The 15,587-nt window shown below is 42.3% G+C and overlaps 3 protein-coding genes across 4 annotated transcripts; 1 reads left to right on the forward strand and 2 right to left on the reverse strand.

Moving 5' to 3' along the window:
• Window positions 1–274: 274 nt before the first annotated feature.
• Window positions 275–2,948, forward strand: LOC105901577 (tubulin alpha-4A chain-like). Its single transcript, XM_031581951.1, has 5 exons — window positions 275–291; window positions 387–451; window positions 1,184–1,403; window positions 1,516–1,664; window positions 1,919–2,948. Exons 2-5 carry the CDS (start codon window positions 449–451, stop codon window positions 2,894–2,896), a joined length of 1,350 nt encoding a protein of 449 aa, XP_031437811.1. The 5' UTR covers window positions 275–291; window positions 387–448; the 3' UTR covers window positions 2,897–2,948.
• A 1,521-nt stretch (window positions 2,949–4,469) lies between these two features.
• Window positions 4,470–9,513, reverse strand: cfap206 (cilia and flagella associated protein 206). Of its 2 annotated transcripts, XM_031581948.2 has the most exons (12): window positions 8,785–9,513; window positions 8,608–8,691; window positions 8,424–8,514; window positions 8,129–8,317; window positions 7,838–7,996; window positions 7,360–7,574; window positions 6,912–7,031; window positions 6,297–6,495; window positions 5,824–5,964; window positions 5,545–5,738; window positions 5,045–5,188; window positions 4,470–4,782 (listed from the first exon to the last, which is right to left on the reverse strand). In XM_031581948.2, the coding sequence occupies exons 1-12, from the start codon at window positions 8,890–8,892 to the stop codon at window positions 4,555–4,557; spliced, it is 1,872 nt and encodes a 623-aa protein (XP_031437808.1). In that variant the 5' UTR covers window positions 8,893–9,513; the 3' UTR covers window positions 4,470–4,554. The 2 variants fall into 2 exon arrangements, with proteins under 2 accessions (XP_031437808.1, XP_031437809.1); XM_031581949.2 differs by lacking the exon at window positions 5,045–5,188.
• Window positions 9,514–9,630: 117 nt separating this feature from the next.
• Window positions 9,631–15,215, reverse strand: il20ra (interleukin 20 receptor, alpha). Its single transcript, XM_042709939.1, has 7 exons — window positions 15,008–15,215; window positions 13,329–13,443; window positions 12,803–13,008; window positions 12,511–12,680; window positions 11,895–12,039; window positions 11,373–11,512; window positions 9,631–10,818 (listed from the first exon to the last, which is right to left on the reverse strand). The coding sequence occupies exons 1-7, from the start codon at window positions 15,057–15,059 to the stop codon at window positions 10,102–10,104; spliced, it is 1,545 nt and encodes a 514-aa protein (XP_042565873.1). The 5' UTR covers window positions 15,060–15,215; the 3' UTR covers window positions 9,631–10,101.
• Between the last annotated feature and the right edge of the window lie 372 nt (window positions 15,216–15,587).

Genomic DNA, 15,587 nt, shown 5'->3' on the forward strand with positions numbered 1-15,587 from the left:
GCAGTTCCCTAGATGTAAACAAAACATTTATCATATAAGAGACACTGCTTTCTGTTTCAGGGGTTAATCTTGTTGAAGTCAGAACTGACATATTGCAAAAAATATGCTTAAACACTTACATCCAGTATGCACCGTATTGCATAACCAGGTGAATGAGAATTTTGAACAGGTGAGTTAATTAGCTAATTCCACATTGGACAAGAGGTGCCAATTAGAAGCCACACCTCTTCCCAACCATTACTATATCAGACAGACCCAGTGTTGGTTGTTCATTGCTTGATCACCGAACTGGTACGTTTTGAGAGAGTCTCTAGTAGTTTAGGACGCTGAAGGTTTTCTGTGGGTCTCATCAAAAGTAATTCAAATCTTTCTTCATTTTTTTGAAGGTGCATTTGGTGTTGGCAGAGCTTTCAGTTTGGGCTGATATTTCTTTTCTTTCATTGCAAGTATGGTGAGTGCCTCTATTTTACTCTTAAGCTAAGTACTTAAACTTGGCCCTGCCCTGGATAATGGGTCAGGTATTGGTCTCCTCTTAAAGATGGAGAATTTTAAAACTCTGGGTGTGTCCAATAGTACCAAATACTTAGGGCACATTATTACAGACACGTTGGAGGATGATGCTGACGTGCAGACAGGGGATTGCTCTATGTCCAAGCTAACATGTTGGTTAGAAAATTCCACCACTGTACAGTTAAGATTAATTTGTTTAGAGCCTACTGCACCCCTCTATACAGCTCCACTCTGGGTGAATTACAAGGAGAGCTTGCGTAAGTTGAAAGTAGCCTATAATGACTGTCTTAGGATACTCCTGAAGAAACCCAGGAGTACTAGAACCAGTGAGCTGTTCTGTAATATGGGTCTAACCACCTTCATGGCCTTGCTGAGGAACCTTACTTGAGTTTATGAGTCGGCTGGACTGCTCTACACATTTTATAATTGATCTGATGAGACCCTGGCCGCAGCTGTCAAGTACACATCTAAGATCTGGGAACACTGGCATGAGTGCCTTTTTTAGCCCTTCTTTCCTTGTATTTTTCTATGTAATGTATTGTTTATGTATTTTTTAACCATATGGGCCTTGAGCCTGTAATAAAGTTTATATATATATATATATATATATATATATATATATATATATATATATATATATATATATACTTATTGTACTCTTATAATCTTACAGAGGGAGTGCATTTCTATCCATGTTGGCCAAGCTGGTGTGCAGATTGGCAATGCTTGCTGGGAATTGTATTGCTTGGAACATGGCATTCAGCCAGATGGAACAGTTGCTGGAGACAGCCGATCTCTAACGGACTCCTCCTTTGGCACGTTTTTTAGTGATACTGGTGCTGGGAAGTATGTTCCTAGGTCAATTTTCATAGACTTGGAACCATCAGTTATAGGTGGGTCAACAGTTTATTTCAAATGATCATCTGGTCTTTTGGGCCTTTTGTTTTGGATTACTGTAAATGAAGAATTGCCTTTGTAAAATACTGACTTGATGTCTCATGACAGATGAGATCCGTAATGGGCCCTACCGTCAGCTGTACCACCCGGAGCAGCTGGTTAGTGGTAAAGAGGATGCAGCCAACAACTACGCTCGTGGCCACTACACTATCGGAAAGGAAATTGTGGATCCTGTCATGGACCGAATTCGTAAAATGGTAGGTGTTGGCACTAAAAGTTGCTTGCTCACTTTCTCAAGGGTGGAAAATTCACCTTCAACATCTTCACCTTAGATGGTGGTATGTTTTTGTGTTTTGATTCTGTAACAAATTTGGTAGAATTTGTCTCCTCAGAAAACCTGCAGCCACACTCTTTGCTCTTTGTTTGCAAGATGGCTCCTCTTGCTGCTATTGCAAATTAGGTTATGGAGAATGATGTGGTAACTGAATGTGTCTTTGTTTTTGTCTCTCAGGCAGACCAGTGCACGGGTCTTCAGGGGTTCCTCATCTTCCGCAGCTTTGGAGGTGGAACTGGCTCTGGCTTCGCCTCCCTGTTGATGGAACGTCTGTCTGTAGACTTCGGCAAGAAGTCCAAGCTGGAGTTCTCTGTCTACCCTGCTCCTCAGGTGTCCACTGCTGTAGTGGAGCCCTACAACTCCATCCTGACCACCCACACCACTCTAGAGCACTCCGACTGTTCCTTCATGGTGGACAACGAAGCCATTTTTGACATTTGCAAGCGCAACTTGGACGTTGAGCGTCCCTCCTACAGCAATCTGAATCGCCTCGTTGCCCAGATCGTCTCGTCCATCACTGCATCTCTGCGCTTTGATGGTGCTCTGAATGTGGATCTCACGGAGTTCCAGACCAACCTTGTGCCCTACCCCCGCATCCACTTCCCCCTGGTCACCTACGCTCCAATAATCTCTGCAGAGAAGGCTTACCATGAGCAGCTGTCTGTGTCTGAGATCACAAATGCTTGTTTTGAGCCAGCCAATCAGATGGTGAAGTGTGACCCAAGGCGTGGGAAGTACATGGCCTGCTGCTTGCTCTACCGTGGGGATGTGGTGCCCAAAGATGTCAATGTCGCCATTGCTGCCATCAAGAGCCGCCGTTCCATCCAGTTTGTAGACTGGTGCCCCACCGGCTTCAAGGTGGGCATCAACTACCAGGCTCCAACAGTGGTGCCAGGTGGTGACTTGGCCAAGGTGCAGAGGGCCGTGTGTATGCTGAGCAACACTACTGCTATCGCTGAGGCCTGGGCTCGTCTGGACCATAAGTTTGACCTGATGTATGCCAAGAGGGCCTTTGTGCACTGGTATGTGGGTGAGGGCATGGAGGAAGGGGAGTTCAGTGAGGCCAGAGAAGACATGGCTGCTTTGGAGAAGGACTATGAGGAAGTTGGGGCAGATTCTGCAGAGGATTGCGAGGATGAGGAGGAGGATTACTAAAATGTTACGTTCGTACATGAACTGGTGTTGTAATAAAAAAAATGGCATTTAACTTCTTGTGTGTGTGTGTTTGTAAGGGCATATGAGCGCATAACTTCAAGAACTGGGCCACGAGTTCAACCTGTAGCTGTTGATACAAAATGGAGGCAATATGGAGTTCTTGACACTAGGAAGCTAATGGCCAATCAGCCTTTCCTTTGCAACCACCAACTGCACGGTTGGCCCAAATAAAAGCTGGTGATTGTGCAAACCGAGTTGATGTATGAGAACAGTACAATTTGCAGTCTTGCTGTACATCCATAGATTATACTACTCTAAAAATCCTTACCGCAAATGATTTGGCAAATTTCTATTTGCATTGATTTACAGAATACTTGTCCAGATATCATATGGTGGTTACTTTATGTATAATGCATGCAAGAGCAAGTATGTATGTTCACGTGCAGTAGCCCTAACAGGCTACATTTCATACAGTGTTTACTTCTCTGGGGCAAAGAATGTGTCAGAGCTGGTCCTCAAACCTAGAATTGGCTTTCATTATCTGTTTACATGATGCTCAGAGGCTTATGCAGGCTGATGGGACACCACAGTGCTTGGGTGCAACACCATCCCTCAACAGGTCAGAGCCAGCAGATGCCACATCATTGTCAGGGAGAATGTCTAAACTTAAGACTCTTATACACATTAACCACCACAAGTGTACAGAGGCACCAGGGGAGCTGATAAGACCAAGATGTGAACATGCATCTCTGATTCAGTTCCATACATGCTTTATAAACCAAAACTGTGATATTTGTTCTTTGAGAATAAAGCATGTTCCTTTTCATTAACTGTCTTAGAATGAACTCAGATACCATACAGTTAGGTATTACGAATCTGTCACTTATAAAGTCAAAGATGAGTATTAGTAAACTGCAGATTAAGCCCCTAACAACCTTCTGTGATTCATAAAGTTCAAGTCACTTATGCTTGCCTACAGAGTGCTTACTGGTTCTGCTCCCACCTACCTAAATGCTCTTGTAAGGGCAAATGTTACACCCAGGACGCTGCGCTCGTCTAGTGAGCGTCGTTTGGCACTGCCGTCGGTGCAAGCACGGCAATCCAGACTATTTTCATTTGTAGTTCCTCGTTGGTGGAACGAACTGCCTAGTACTACCAGAGCAGGGGCGTCCCTCTCTACCTTCAAGAAGCTTTTGAAGACCCAACTCTTCAGAGAGCACCTCCCCTCCTAACTGGCACCTGACTAGCACTTAACTCAGCAGTTACATTCCTGCACTTCTTTTTCCTTTTTTCTAGGTCGTGGTTTTTCTAATTCTCATGTAAAGTAGTATTTATTGTTACACCATACTTTTTATTGCTCTTAGCTTGACTGTTCTCTCCCTTGTACGTCGCTTTGGACAAAAGCGTCTGCTAAATGACTAAATGTAAATGTAAATGTAAATGTAAATGTAAATGTAAATGCAAAACATATTTACATGGTCAGAACATGATTTTCAAATTAAAGTCCATTGCCCCTATATTGTCAAACATTTTCATAGAAGCAGTAACTGTCACCAGTAGAAAATGGTATGACTTTCCATTTTGAACGATTATATTTATTAATCCTGTTTCTTGCATAAGTAAAACTGAGAACGATAAAACACCTATTTAGAACATAGCTACTCATCAACTGATCTGGTCAAATCTGTTTTGGTCATGATTGTAGGTCCTGGCTTTCCACCTCGTAGCCCTGCCAGATAGACCTTTTGTTTAGGGACATTGGTTTCGCCATCTTTTTTGGTCTGGCAGCCAGCATCTTTGGGCTGGTATGTCTGAGTCACATTGTTCCTCCTCATGTGGCTCAGGTTGGTCTGCACTGAGTGAGTCACTTTGCTGCGTAGGTTAGCCTGAAACAACAACAACACATTTCATGTAATTTACACAAATGAGAAAAAATATGTATTTATTGTGAATTTGTAGTGTAGAATCTCCACATTCAATATTGATTTCTAAAATAGAAATGGATTTTTTAAATGTATAGATTTCTAATGTGATTCTTTTGTTGACATTTGCCCAATATATTTCTTCAACCCACAACAGCTGATTTAAGCAACCAGATTTGACAACAAATGTGAGTCTCTCGGGATGTACACTGACAGATCTACTGACCAGCTGCATGGCTTTCCATCGGAGCCTCCACTCATTCCACTCGTAGGACTTGACGATGTTTGTCTCCACCAAGTGGGTGTCAGTCTGAGTGCTGCTGTCACATTTCGAAATGGGTTTCACCAGTAGTCTCTCGCCTGACTGCATCTGCAGGGATAGAATGGACAATCAAGCACTCATGATCTTTAAAATTTGTTATTTTTATTTTTATAAAACCTCCACAAGAGCTGTCATGGTGAGGTACCAGATTGTTTTAGGGCTAGGCTAACATCTTTTAAACACTGATGCACGTTATAGGATAAGTGCGGCATAAAATGTACTAGTTTGACCTGCCGCACTGAACAGTGACCAGATTTGTTGCATTGCACTGTTTTGCACTGCAGTTTGTAAAAACTACAGGTCAACGTATGTGCATGATGTGTTTGCTTTAAATTCTACATCATTTTTTAAATCTTTTTCAGCGCACAGGGTAATTAATAGAAAAGAAAGACATTGAGTCCCACCTGTGAATATGGGGTGACACATGCAAACTGCTGATGCAGCTCCAGGAGATGGATTAGCTCTGGACACTTTTTGGCTTTTTCTGTGATGGCCTCAATGTACTCATCTGGTTTGAGTGCAAAGCTACACGCTGCCTCCTTGGAGGAGAAGGCATAGTATTTCTCCTTGTGTTTTAACACCCCAATCTGGGGATTCCCTAAAGGTAGGAGGAAAAAGACTCTTAGAAATGGAATTTTAAGTGGAACATAGCCTGGGTGGACACGGTGTCTTTTACATTATACCTGGAACTAGCAGTCCATCTTTCTTCACGAGTGTGTAACCACAGATTCCTTTGTACTGCAAGGGTAGTTGGTCAAAGTTGGCTGTGGTCTCGTGTTGGAACCAGTCCTGTGATTTGTACTCGGACGGGTTGATCCTTTCTTCTATGGGAAGTGAAGAGAACAATACAGAAATTGTTAAGAACAAATAGAGAAAAGGGGAAGCCAAAATGAATGCACTTCGGATGTAACAGAGATAATCAGTGCTTGTTCTGTTTTCACATGGTCCAACGTTTCTCTAGTAAATCTCTAGGGTTCAAAAAGCCTGCACTCGAGTTCAAATTCGGCCAGCTTTTTGTCAAGTCGCAGTTAATGCAACATGATAATGGGACCTACAGGCAGAGAGCTGCTCAAAACCCCCCAGTATCAAAATCCTGCAGTTCTCAAATAACTGTGATGTCCAGAAGCTCTACTGTACTGTACTGAACACTGCCCACCTGCACTCTCCTTCAGTCTGTCATCGTCGCTCTTGATGTCCGCACCGTCCAGAATGGCCTCCAGTTGACCCTCCAGCAACAGGTGGGACTGGGCGGTCAGGAAGGGCCTCAGGCTGACTACCATGTTGTTGAGGATGCTGAGCAGGACCATCTCGTCCTGAAATCCGGCCCAGAGCTTCGACAGGCCTGTGAAATGAGGCTGGCAGAGGCAGATGAAGGTGAGCAGGCACTGCTGCTGTAACACAGCTGCAAAGCTTTAATGTCGCATCACGGGTGCTGATCCAAGGTCAATTGGATGTCTTATATCATTGTGCAAGAGTCATAGATATGGACAAAGACCATCTGACCCTGAATCAGAAAAATAAACCACTGAGCCATATGACAGCCTTGCTACTTGCTATGTTCAAGAAATGTAAATTAACAATTTTTTTAATTAAGTCTAAGAGGTGTAAAAATGGACATGCATTAGCTGAAACCATGTCATTAGGCTGGATAAAAGGTGTATTGGTTTCATGCAAACTAACTAGTTGAGTTTCTGGAGAGGACTGTTATGAGCTCCACTGGTTGGTGATGAGGTGTAAAAGATGTAACACAACCCTCAGTGGAGACACTCACAAAAACCTGTGCAGTGGGCACAGCAGTCTTTGCGTGCACTGTGGCTTCCAGGAGCATGAGCCGGGCCACGAGGTCAGACTGCAGGGCCTCCACTTGTTTGGCACACAATATGGCATCAGCCTGATGGGAACACATCATACGCATGATACCTATCCCTCCCAAAAATTTTACAGAAATGAACTTTAAGTGTACAAATTATATAAACTATATGACTATATACATGGAGATGTTAATGTTAATGGAAATGTTAAAATCACTTAAATCAGCCTTTTAAGTAACAAGTAATAAGTAAACTGGACACACAGAGGGCAAACTAGTGAATATAGAAGAAAACATTTCTGAGCGTTTGTGACAAACTCTTAAAATCAACTGACAGTGAGAAAGCAAACACGTCATCAGAACTGGCTTAGACCCATATTTATGAACATGACACTCTGGCTTTACTTACCAGGATGACTTTGAGGAAAGCCTCATGTTGCCGCACATTGTACAGGGCCTGTTGCAGCAGATCTGTTTTGATGGGGGACTGCACTGGCCCATCCTTAGGGTCAGCGAACTTCTCCAGCAGGGCTGTGTACTGCCAGGCCAAGCGCTGGGATTCCTTTAGCTCCCTCTCAATGTCGTTGATGGTGGCAGGTATGGCTTCGTTTAAAATGGAAGGCACTGCACTCATAAAAATGAGTGAATAGATTTGGTAAATACATAAGTGTACTGGGTAAATAACAAAAATCCTTTTTATGTTAGTCTTTTCTGAGGGGAAAATGCAGAAACAGCTATTCCTATTTAAATAAACATACTGATTCAAGATCTCCAAAATACAAGGATGAAGGAATGACTCCAAAGGACAGTCAACAGGAGAAACAATGTGGACTGAAGAGTTCAACATCTATTTTACTTATTAGAATGCGACATTTCATAGGTCTTACTGTCCTCAATGCCCTCGCCTCCTTTCCTACAGTCCTTGTTGAAGAGGCGGATGCCTGTAACTATCATGGTGAGCTCGCTTAGTTGCTGCTCCTTGTCTGCCTTAGTGAGGGACATGAAGGTCGCCAGCTCCGACTGTGGGAAGACACTCTGCAATGCAGCTGCAACAGGTACAAATTAATATGTTGTTCAATTCATGTTGTTGGCAGTTGCATAATCTGACTACCTGCCTGCTGAAGTTTGTGGAAATAACTGGCCAAAACACCATGCATAAAGATTCTGTACAAGCTCACCCGTAGCCTCCCGCACTGTGTTGATGTCAGTTGGTGAGCCTAGGCCAGAGCGCAGAAGAACATAGCTAACTATTCTCCGGTAAAGGTCTTCCAGGTCGTCCCGAGTCCTTAACCGATTGTCAGTGATCTCGCGGCCAACAGAGGCGAGTCGTGACAGAAGGACTCTGTGGTGCTCCTCCAGGAACTCACCTGAAGCCATCACGACAATTTATAGACCAAAAATACATAAGATACGCGGGCGCACACACACACTTTAGGCTACTGTAAACTGCATGTGGTCAGGCTACATACTTACGGCGAGATGTGTAATTCATGTCAAAGTAGACTTGCATTTTGATGGTGTCAAGAGAAGAACTTCCCTGGTCCATGAGCTTGACTACGCATAGCTACAGGGGATACGTTACAAGCCATTATCAATTGAGGTTTTATTGTAACCGTAAATTAAACTGCACAGCGGATGTTCAGCTATATTAGCTTACCTCAATAAGTCTTTGAACATCTTGCTTGGTTAGATTACGATCAACATTGAAATTATTCAGTGGATCTAAAACAGTGGCCTTGACCTTCGAAAAGGGGAAAGCCACTTATCGTCTGAAAAATTAAATATTCCAATTTTTGTATTTAACTTTATAAAACATAATAATGATATCACTTACCATAAAAGCAACCAAGGTTTCAGACACTGCCTGTCCTATACTTGCACATTCCTGCGCAATTTCTCGAATAATACGTCTTATAACACTTTCTGCTTGAGCATGAGCCATGGTCTGTTATCCACGGGCACTTAGTGCCTTCCTATTTTACAAGAAAGACGGAATTATCTAACATTAGCTAATTATGACCCATAACATCCGTCTTTCAGCTAGCAAAGGACGTCTCCATGTTTACAAATATCGAAGTTGCCATAGTAACCTCAAAAACACAACACACGCTCAACAAAGATCGAAAATAGCTGACTGTCCACCAGGAGGAGATAATACCCCACAACGTACCTGTGTTTCTGATAACGTACATTTTTTGCATTTGCAAGATGAAAAAAAAAAATATCATAGCCCTGTGGTCTTTGGACAGGTCCCATAGTGTTAGCAGCAGGATTGCAAATGCATTGTGTTAGCTGAGTCCTGTAGTAATATTTAAAGGCACACAGTAGTAGCCTATAAACACTGCATTTATTTACAATACAGCCACCTGAATTTACAATCAGGCAACAAGACAGTGTATTAAAGGTGTGGTCTGCAATTCTAATCACATACACTTTTTTTATCAGATTCAGTGAACTGCTCCTCATGGACCTCTAGCTGTCCATTCGGTGTTTGCACATAAACATTTCTGGTGTTCGTAGTCAGTCCTGGCTCTGTAAATAGGGAACAAAAATAGGGGCTCAGACCGAGCCATAAACAATCCTAGCCAATCAACAAAGTGCCTCAGCAGCACGACAGGGAGGGGTGTAATTTAATTGGCTGTTGAGCTCATATATCAGTAACCTTCCATGAGACCAAAACTGAATTGTGGACTGCATTTTTAATGGTTGTAGAGGTAAGCTTATACAGTAGATGAGTTTCACAGACTGAGACTGAACTCAATCACAACACTAGCCATATATAATCCTTCATATTTCAGAGAAAACACTTAGTTGGCACATTCATGTTAGTTTACAGTACAAAATTATAGAAGATGCAATTTACTTCATATTGTTCTTTGTGATACTTTAGAAAAATGTTAAAACTGCACAGTGTATATATACATGTATATATATATGTATTACGTCACTATTCCTTCCAGTTACACATCTTAATCTAAATGACAGGCTACTGAGCAGACTGCTTGTCATTATGGTTGCCACCTGTCTTCCCCTTGACTGTCTACATTTTGTATTATCTTGAAACGAAAACACTGATACTTCACATATTCACTTATTTTGTGTATTGAGGGTGGAAACCCTAGTTGCCGGTGTGCTGTTGCATAGACATGAGTTATTCCTCCATGTTGACTTGTAGCTGCCAGGCAGTCTCCATTTGAAAGAGGTCATCCTCGGGCTCACAGCTCTCCTGCGATGGCTGTCTCACCACTAGGCTGGAGAAAATGTCTCTGGGTATGGACACGTCTACCTCCTCCTCCTCCTCTGCCTCACACCTGACCAGCATTGGGTTCAAATCGGGGATATGCAGAATGCCAGTGCTTGGATTCCAGTCTATCAGCGTTGGACCGTGCTCGTCTGTGTCGCTCTGACATGCTGACTGACATGAGCTGCCATTCCTCATCTTGTAAGGGTTGGTTCCAGTGCCGGGGGTCTCGGGGGTCACGGGGGTCACGGGGGGCTGTGGGAGGACGGGAGAATCAAAGCCCGTTCCCCTCGATTCTTCTGGAGGCTGGTGGACAACAAATCCGTAGTCTGGAGGCATCTCATCTTCAACCTCCTGGACATCATCTTCACCAACAGATCCTGAAGACTGCCATGATTGTGAGTTATAAACTGGTGACGCACTGGCAGGAGGTTGCTGAGATGCATAGGAGGGAGGCTGGGGCTCCAGTGCTTCCCTGGGTTGCTGTGGATGTTGAGGAGGCTGGATAGTGGGAAGGAGCTTCTCCCATTCATCCCCCGAGTGAATCAGCGCTGGCTGGAGCATGGGTTTGATGATGTTGATGTTGAAATCAATAATTGCCACTTCAGGCTCACGAGGTAATATCACCTGGAGGGTGAAGGAAATACAATTGTACTCAAAAGTAAGGACATTATGACTGAATGAATTATGAGACACAATAGACTTGAAGCTTGACTGTGAATATTCATTTATATATATATATATATATATATTTATTTTGTACACGTTTTTACAAGCTTGTTTATCTAATTTCACTGTGAGTTGGCTTGGAAAGTCCCAACCCTCTTAGCAGAGGTAAACATGGCCATACAACCCCAAAATGTTCACAGAATACTTGGTAAACAATTAAATATTTGTTCCTCATGTTATCTTTGCTAAATCAATATTTGTATGTACAGCTGCCTCTGAGACTACTTGACTACATACATGGCAAGTCTCATTTAATCTTATCAGTCAGTTTGAAATAACATCAATGCAGCCTTTGGCTTGAGACAACGACCTGCTGCACTTTTGGTGTGCTTTTTGTTCTCATTATATAGGAGATTAGCTGAATTAGCCGCAGTATTTTAGCGGTATTTTAAGACTGCCATGTAGTGCTGGTAGTTCAAGTGACCGCTCTGTGTACAGTGACAGTGTCTTACCGTGCTGTGTGGTTGTTTCTGCTTGTTACCAAATATGTAATGGTAAACAAGACAGCTGACTAATATCAGGCCAAACAATGATATCGCGGAGGGCAGAAGACCACCTAGAATCACCAGCAGCATGCGCTCCTTAAAGGGATCTAGCATCACATAAGAAGGGAGAAACAGTTATACTTCATATTTAACTGTATGTAAGCATATATAAGCATAAGCATATACTGCATATAAGCACAAACATGACATCAAGTCACTCCTGCACAAACTTACAGTCCACATCTACAGTATATCACTTTGTGTATTCACTAAAGTCACAGAATTCATACCTAATGCTTTATACTATATTTCATATAAATAGCAAAACAGCAGAGCGAAAGAGCCGTCTAAGGCGTTGAATTGAATAGTATGGATACAAAGCTTGCATGCAGAGAACCTGAGAGTAACTGATCCTATTACTTCCTTGAAAAATACATTTCTTTGTACAGCTTAACTGACGGTGTTGAATGTTCTTTTCAACAGACTCACCCGTTGGTGTTGTCACGCAGTGCCATTCAGTTGCATGGGATTTTACAGGAATGTGCTGTGAGTAGGTCCCCGCAGAGATGCAGTACATGGTATCATATACCAGCGAACCAAGTCTGTAGGACTGGTTCTGCGTTATAATCTGCCTCTGAAAAAAAATGCAGTTGAGTGAGTTACTGCAAAGTGCTGTATAAAGTTTCTGTATGAGATTACTTATATACCTCACACTATTGTACAGAGCTTGACCTATTTGTTTTATAACTTTCATCTTAGTTACATGGACTTTGTTTCAGTTAACTGAACATTATTATAGTGTGGTACAAAATCTCTAATTAACACTTAGATTGAGTTTAAGTGCAGGTATAAAGAACTGCATATCAACAGATTTTATGACTGTTATGAAAGGTAGCTTATGTGCTCAGAGCAACAGCCATAAATGCTGGATCTCCAATGCAACTTTTTGCTGACATTACCTATGTGCTTTAGACAAACATTCTATTCATATCAGTCAGGTCCATCATTTTCCTGAAGGCTAATAATTTCCTGAATGGTGACAGTTGAAATTGGGAAAAGGAGACAGTAGGTCTCGCTGTACTTCATCAAATAATGCCACACCTACCACTTGTCTATTTGTGTTGTCATAGACAGAGATGTTGTACCCAGTAAAGATATTCTTCAGAGGACGCTCTTTCTTCATGTGTTTGTTCTTCCATCGCATCGGACCCTTCAGTTTAATATCGAGGATATTTCCATTGACATGCACTGCCAACTGTGGTGGACCCAAGGCCGCTGTGCAAAGAAACAAACAAAAAAGAAATGACTTTACATCAAAAATCTTTAACTCAGCCTACAGCTTGAGTGTCAAAGTTTAGTTTAGTTTCATTAGTTAGACTCAGCACAAGCCTACTTACTGTCTGTCCGAGGATAGAACCTTAGGGTGGTCATCCAGTTAGAGGTGACTCCGGAGTCGCTAACTGCTCTCACTCTGGCGTAGTAATCATCGTCCAAGTTATGGGTCTGGTCTGATAAGTCGCAGGAGCTCTGGAGGATCCGAGTGCAGTGTTTAACCTCCCTCCACGCAACCTGCCCCCCTACTGCCTTGTCTTCATCACCATAGCTGAGGAGGGAGGGTTATCATTTCATCATGGGGGACTTACAATTATCTGAGCTGCTCATCTTTATCTAGAAGATAAACTATAGTTAGTCTTTTTATTTACTTTAATACACGGTAGAGGAAACCAAACCGTCAAGATTAAAGATTAAAAAAACAAATGTTTTCCACACCACAACTGCAATTAAAGGAAGTCTCTACAACTCCCACACATTCTGAATGAAGTATTGTTGCATGTTGACAAGCAAAGTGCGTGGTTTGTGTGGTGGTGTCAGGTCTGGGGAGGGTAAAGGGAAGTGTTTGGGGAGGGTCCCCTGCTTCCTCACATTGCGTACGCCACTGAGTAGCGGGTTCCTTCCACGCCAGGTTTCCACACCACAACATTGCATAGGTTTGTGGAGTTGAAATGAACCCCTTCTGGTGGAGCTATGGTGGTGGAGTCTGAGAGAGAGAGAAAGAGTGCCATACATTAGGACTTTTATCATAACTAGATTATGAACCACATTGTCAGATTGTCAAGCAAACACTGATATAAACTGTGCTCTGTTGCTGTTGAAAGATGGCAAAAATTCTAAAGTTGTTTCAATTATTATGGTGCTACTATGGTATGACTGGCTGATGAGGTCAGAAGATGTCAACTTCAAGTTCCACAGTGTATTGTCGTGACTGCTATGAAACCAGACATGGTGCTGTATTCTGAGTGCGAGCACATTGTTTACTTTACTGAGTTAACGATCCCCGTTGAAGATGCGATTGAGGAAGCCTTTGAAAGATAGAAGCTTAAATATGTGGAACTGGTAGTGGTAGTGAAGGAATGAGGTTGGCAAGCACTCACAAGACCAGTGGAGATAAGTGTTATAGACTTGGTAGCTAAATCAACTGCAACATTTCTGTTGGATTTTGGTTTACGAGGACGATCACTCAAAGGAACTTTAAAGGAGTTTTCTGAGGCTGCTGAAAAAAGTGAGCCACTGGTTATGGCTGAGGCACTCACAGACTACTTGGGGACGTGAATTAATCTGTATTACGTGGAGAAGCCTGTTGTCCCAAGATGTTTGGGTGCCTGAGGTGGCCAGGGTTCGAATCCGATTTTATTCCCCTACCCTAATTTGGTCCGGGGGAGCTCCCTTTGTTGGGTATGAGTACTTGCATGTGTTACTGAGAGGTTCAATAGCTTAAGGAATTTAACATCCTGTGTGTAACTTTGTGTAAATACAAAACCTCCACCTGGGTTATTTTGCAAGCTCTATCGCTTCCAAACTTGGGACAGACATAGCAACAGGAAGTGTTTTGACAGCAGTACAGGTGCCTCAGAAGAAGAATTTTGAAAACCACTCAAATCCATTGTAGCCGACCACATTAAATCTTGACTTCCTGTGCATCGTAGAGATGAGAGCAATACATGTCAGTGGGGACTCGTGGGGAAATGTCATATGTGTCAGAACAAAGTTTTGACTCACAAGTATGAAAAACATTGTAATTCATTTATAACATTGTATTTCAACCAGCCTTACACAACTAGAAAGCAATTATTTGAGCTATGTTAAATAGATCGCATGGAAGCAAGTGCTGAATGATCATGTTCATACTTGAATTAAAATGTATTTGCACTGCTTTTAACGAAATAATTGTTGCTCATAAGCTCATAAGATTCAAAACATGAATTACACAGTGATCAGAGACTCATAGATGTAGTCCCTTTCTCCTGGTTACAGATCAACTAAACAGATTACACATTCTCCCTCACACAGACCAGTGCTTTCATTTCAATCGTTCAAAGTCATGCATTAATTATTAACAAACGGCGCCAGCAAATTCTACTATTCAGGTAGACAAACAACAGTGAATTACTTACATCACTGTAAAAACACCTCATTGCTAACTGCGTCCATTTCTCCGTTTATACCTTCAGAACCGACATACTTTTTTTGCTGTATCACTGACTGACACCCTAACGTGACGTCCAAGCTTGGGAAACAATATCGTGAAGACCTCAGCAACTTACCTGTCATATGTAGCGCCAGAAGAGTGAACACAGGCAAATAAATGTTCAGCATTTTTGATAGCTCGTCTACATTGTGCCCTAACAGAATGTGTTCCCTAAAAGCTACTTATCCACACAGGCTACCTTCGAGTTCCTCCTAAGATTCTCGTGGGCAGGGTAACTGTGAGCATTGTTATCTGGTTTCTACAGGTGAGTGTCAATACATGTTGCAAGACTTGCCTGGCAGCGTTGCAAAATGGGCGGGGTATCCGTTCCTGTAAGGCATTAAAAATCTCTCACTTGGAAACTAGCGCTCACGTTTACCTGGAAGCATTTGAATCAGCTCTGATCCGCACGCAGTGGCTATAGTGTCAATAATGTAAATTCAAAATCACAATAAAAAACGTTTAATGCAGTCAAATAACAATTCACATCAGATAAAGACGACCCAAATGCATTGGGGTTATATGACGAATACAAAACATAAACACATGTTTCTTTATTTGGAAATTAAATTAATAGACACAGCCTAAATCCCTAAAACAAATACACTTCCTGTTACCCTGGGTGGCACATTTTGAACTAATGCCAAGAATTTAGA

This window comes from Clupea harengus, chromosome 15, assembly GCF_900700415.2.
Source record: "Clupea harengus chromosome 15, Ch_v2.0.2, whole genome shotgun sequence".
Lineage (NCBI taxonomy): Eukaryota > Metazoa > Chordata > Actinopteri > Clupeiformes > Clupeidae > Clupea > Clupea harengus.

Excerpts from the sequence above, each read along its gene's own strand:
- il20ra (XM_042709939.1), bottom strand. The coding sequence starts at position 15,059 with ATGCTGAACATTTATTTGCCTGTGTTCACTCTTCTGGCGCTACATATG. Across the intron at positions 13,444-15,007 it reads TCTGGCGCTACATATGACAG|ACTCCACCACCATAGCTCCA; the intron begins GTAAGTTGCTGA and ends TCTCTCTCTCAG. Across the intron at positions 10,819-11,372 it reads AGAAACAACCACACAGCACG|GTGATATTACCTCGTGAGCC; the intron begins GTAAGACACTGT and ends TTCACCCTCCAG.
- cfap206 (XM_031581948.2), bottom strand. The coding sequence starts at position 8,892 with ATGGCTCATGCTCAAGCAGAAAGTGTTATAAGACGTATTATTCGAGAA. Across the intron at positions 6,496-6,911 it reads TGCCCACTGCACAGGTTTTT|CCTCATTTCACAGGCCTGTC; the intron begins GTGAGTGTCTCC and ends TGCCTCTGCCAG. Across the intron at positions 5,965-6,296 it reads CAGACTGAAGGAGAGTGCAG|AAGAAAGGATCAACCCGTCC; the intron begins GTGGGCAGTGTT and ends CACTTCCCATAG.
- LOC105901577 (XM_031581951.1), top strand. Across the intron at positions 1,404-1,515 it reads CTTGGAACCATCAGTTATAG|ATGAGATCCGTAATGGGCCC; the intron begins GTGGGTCAACAG and ends GTCTCATGACAG. Across the intron at positions 1,665-1,918 it reads TGGACCGAATTCGTAAAATG|GCAGACCAGTGCACGGGTCT; the intron begins GTAGGTGTTGGC and ends TTTGTCTCTCAG.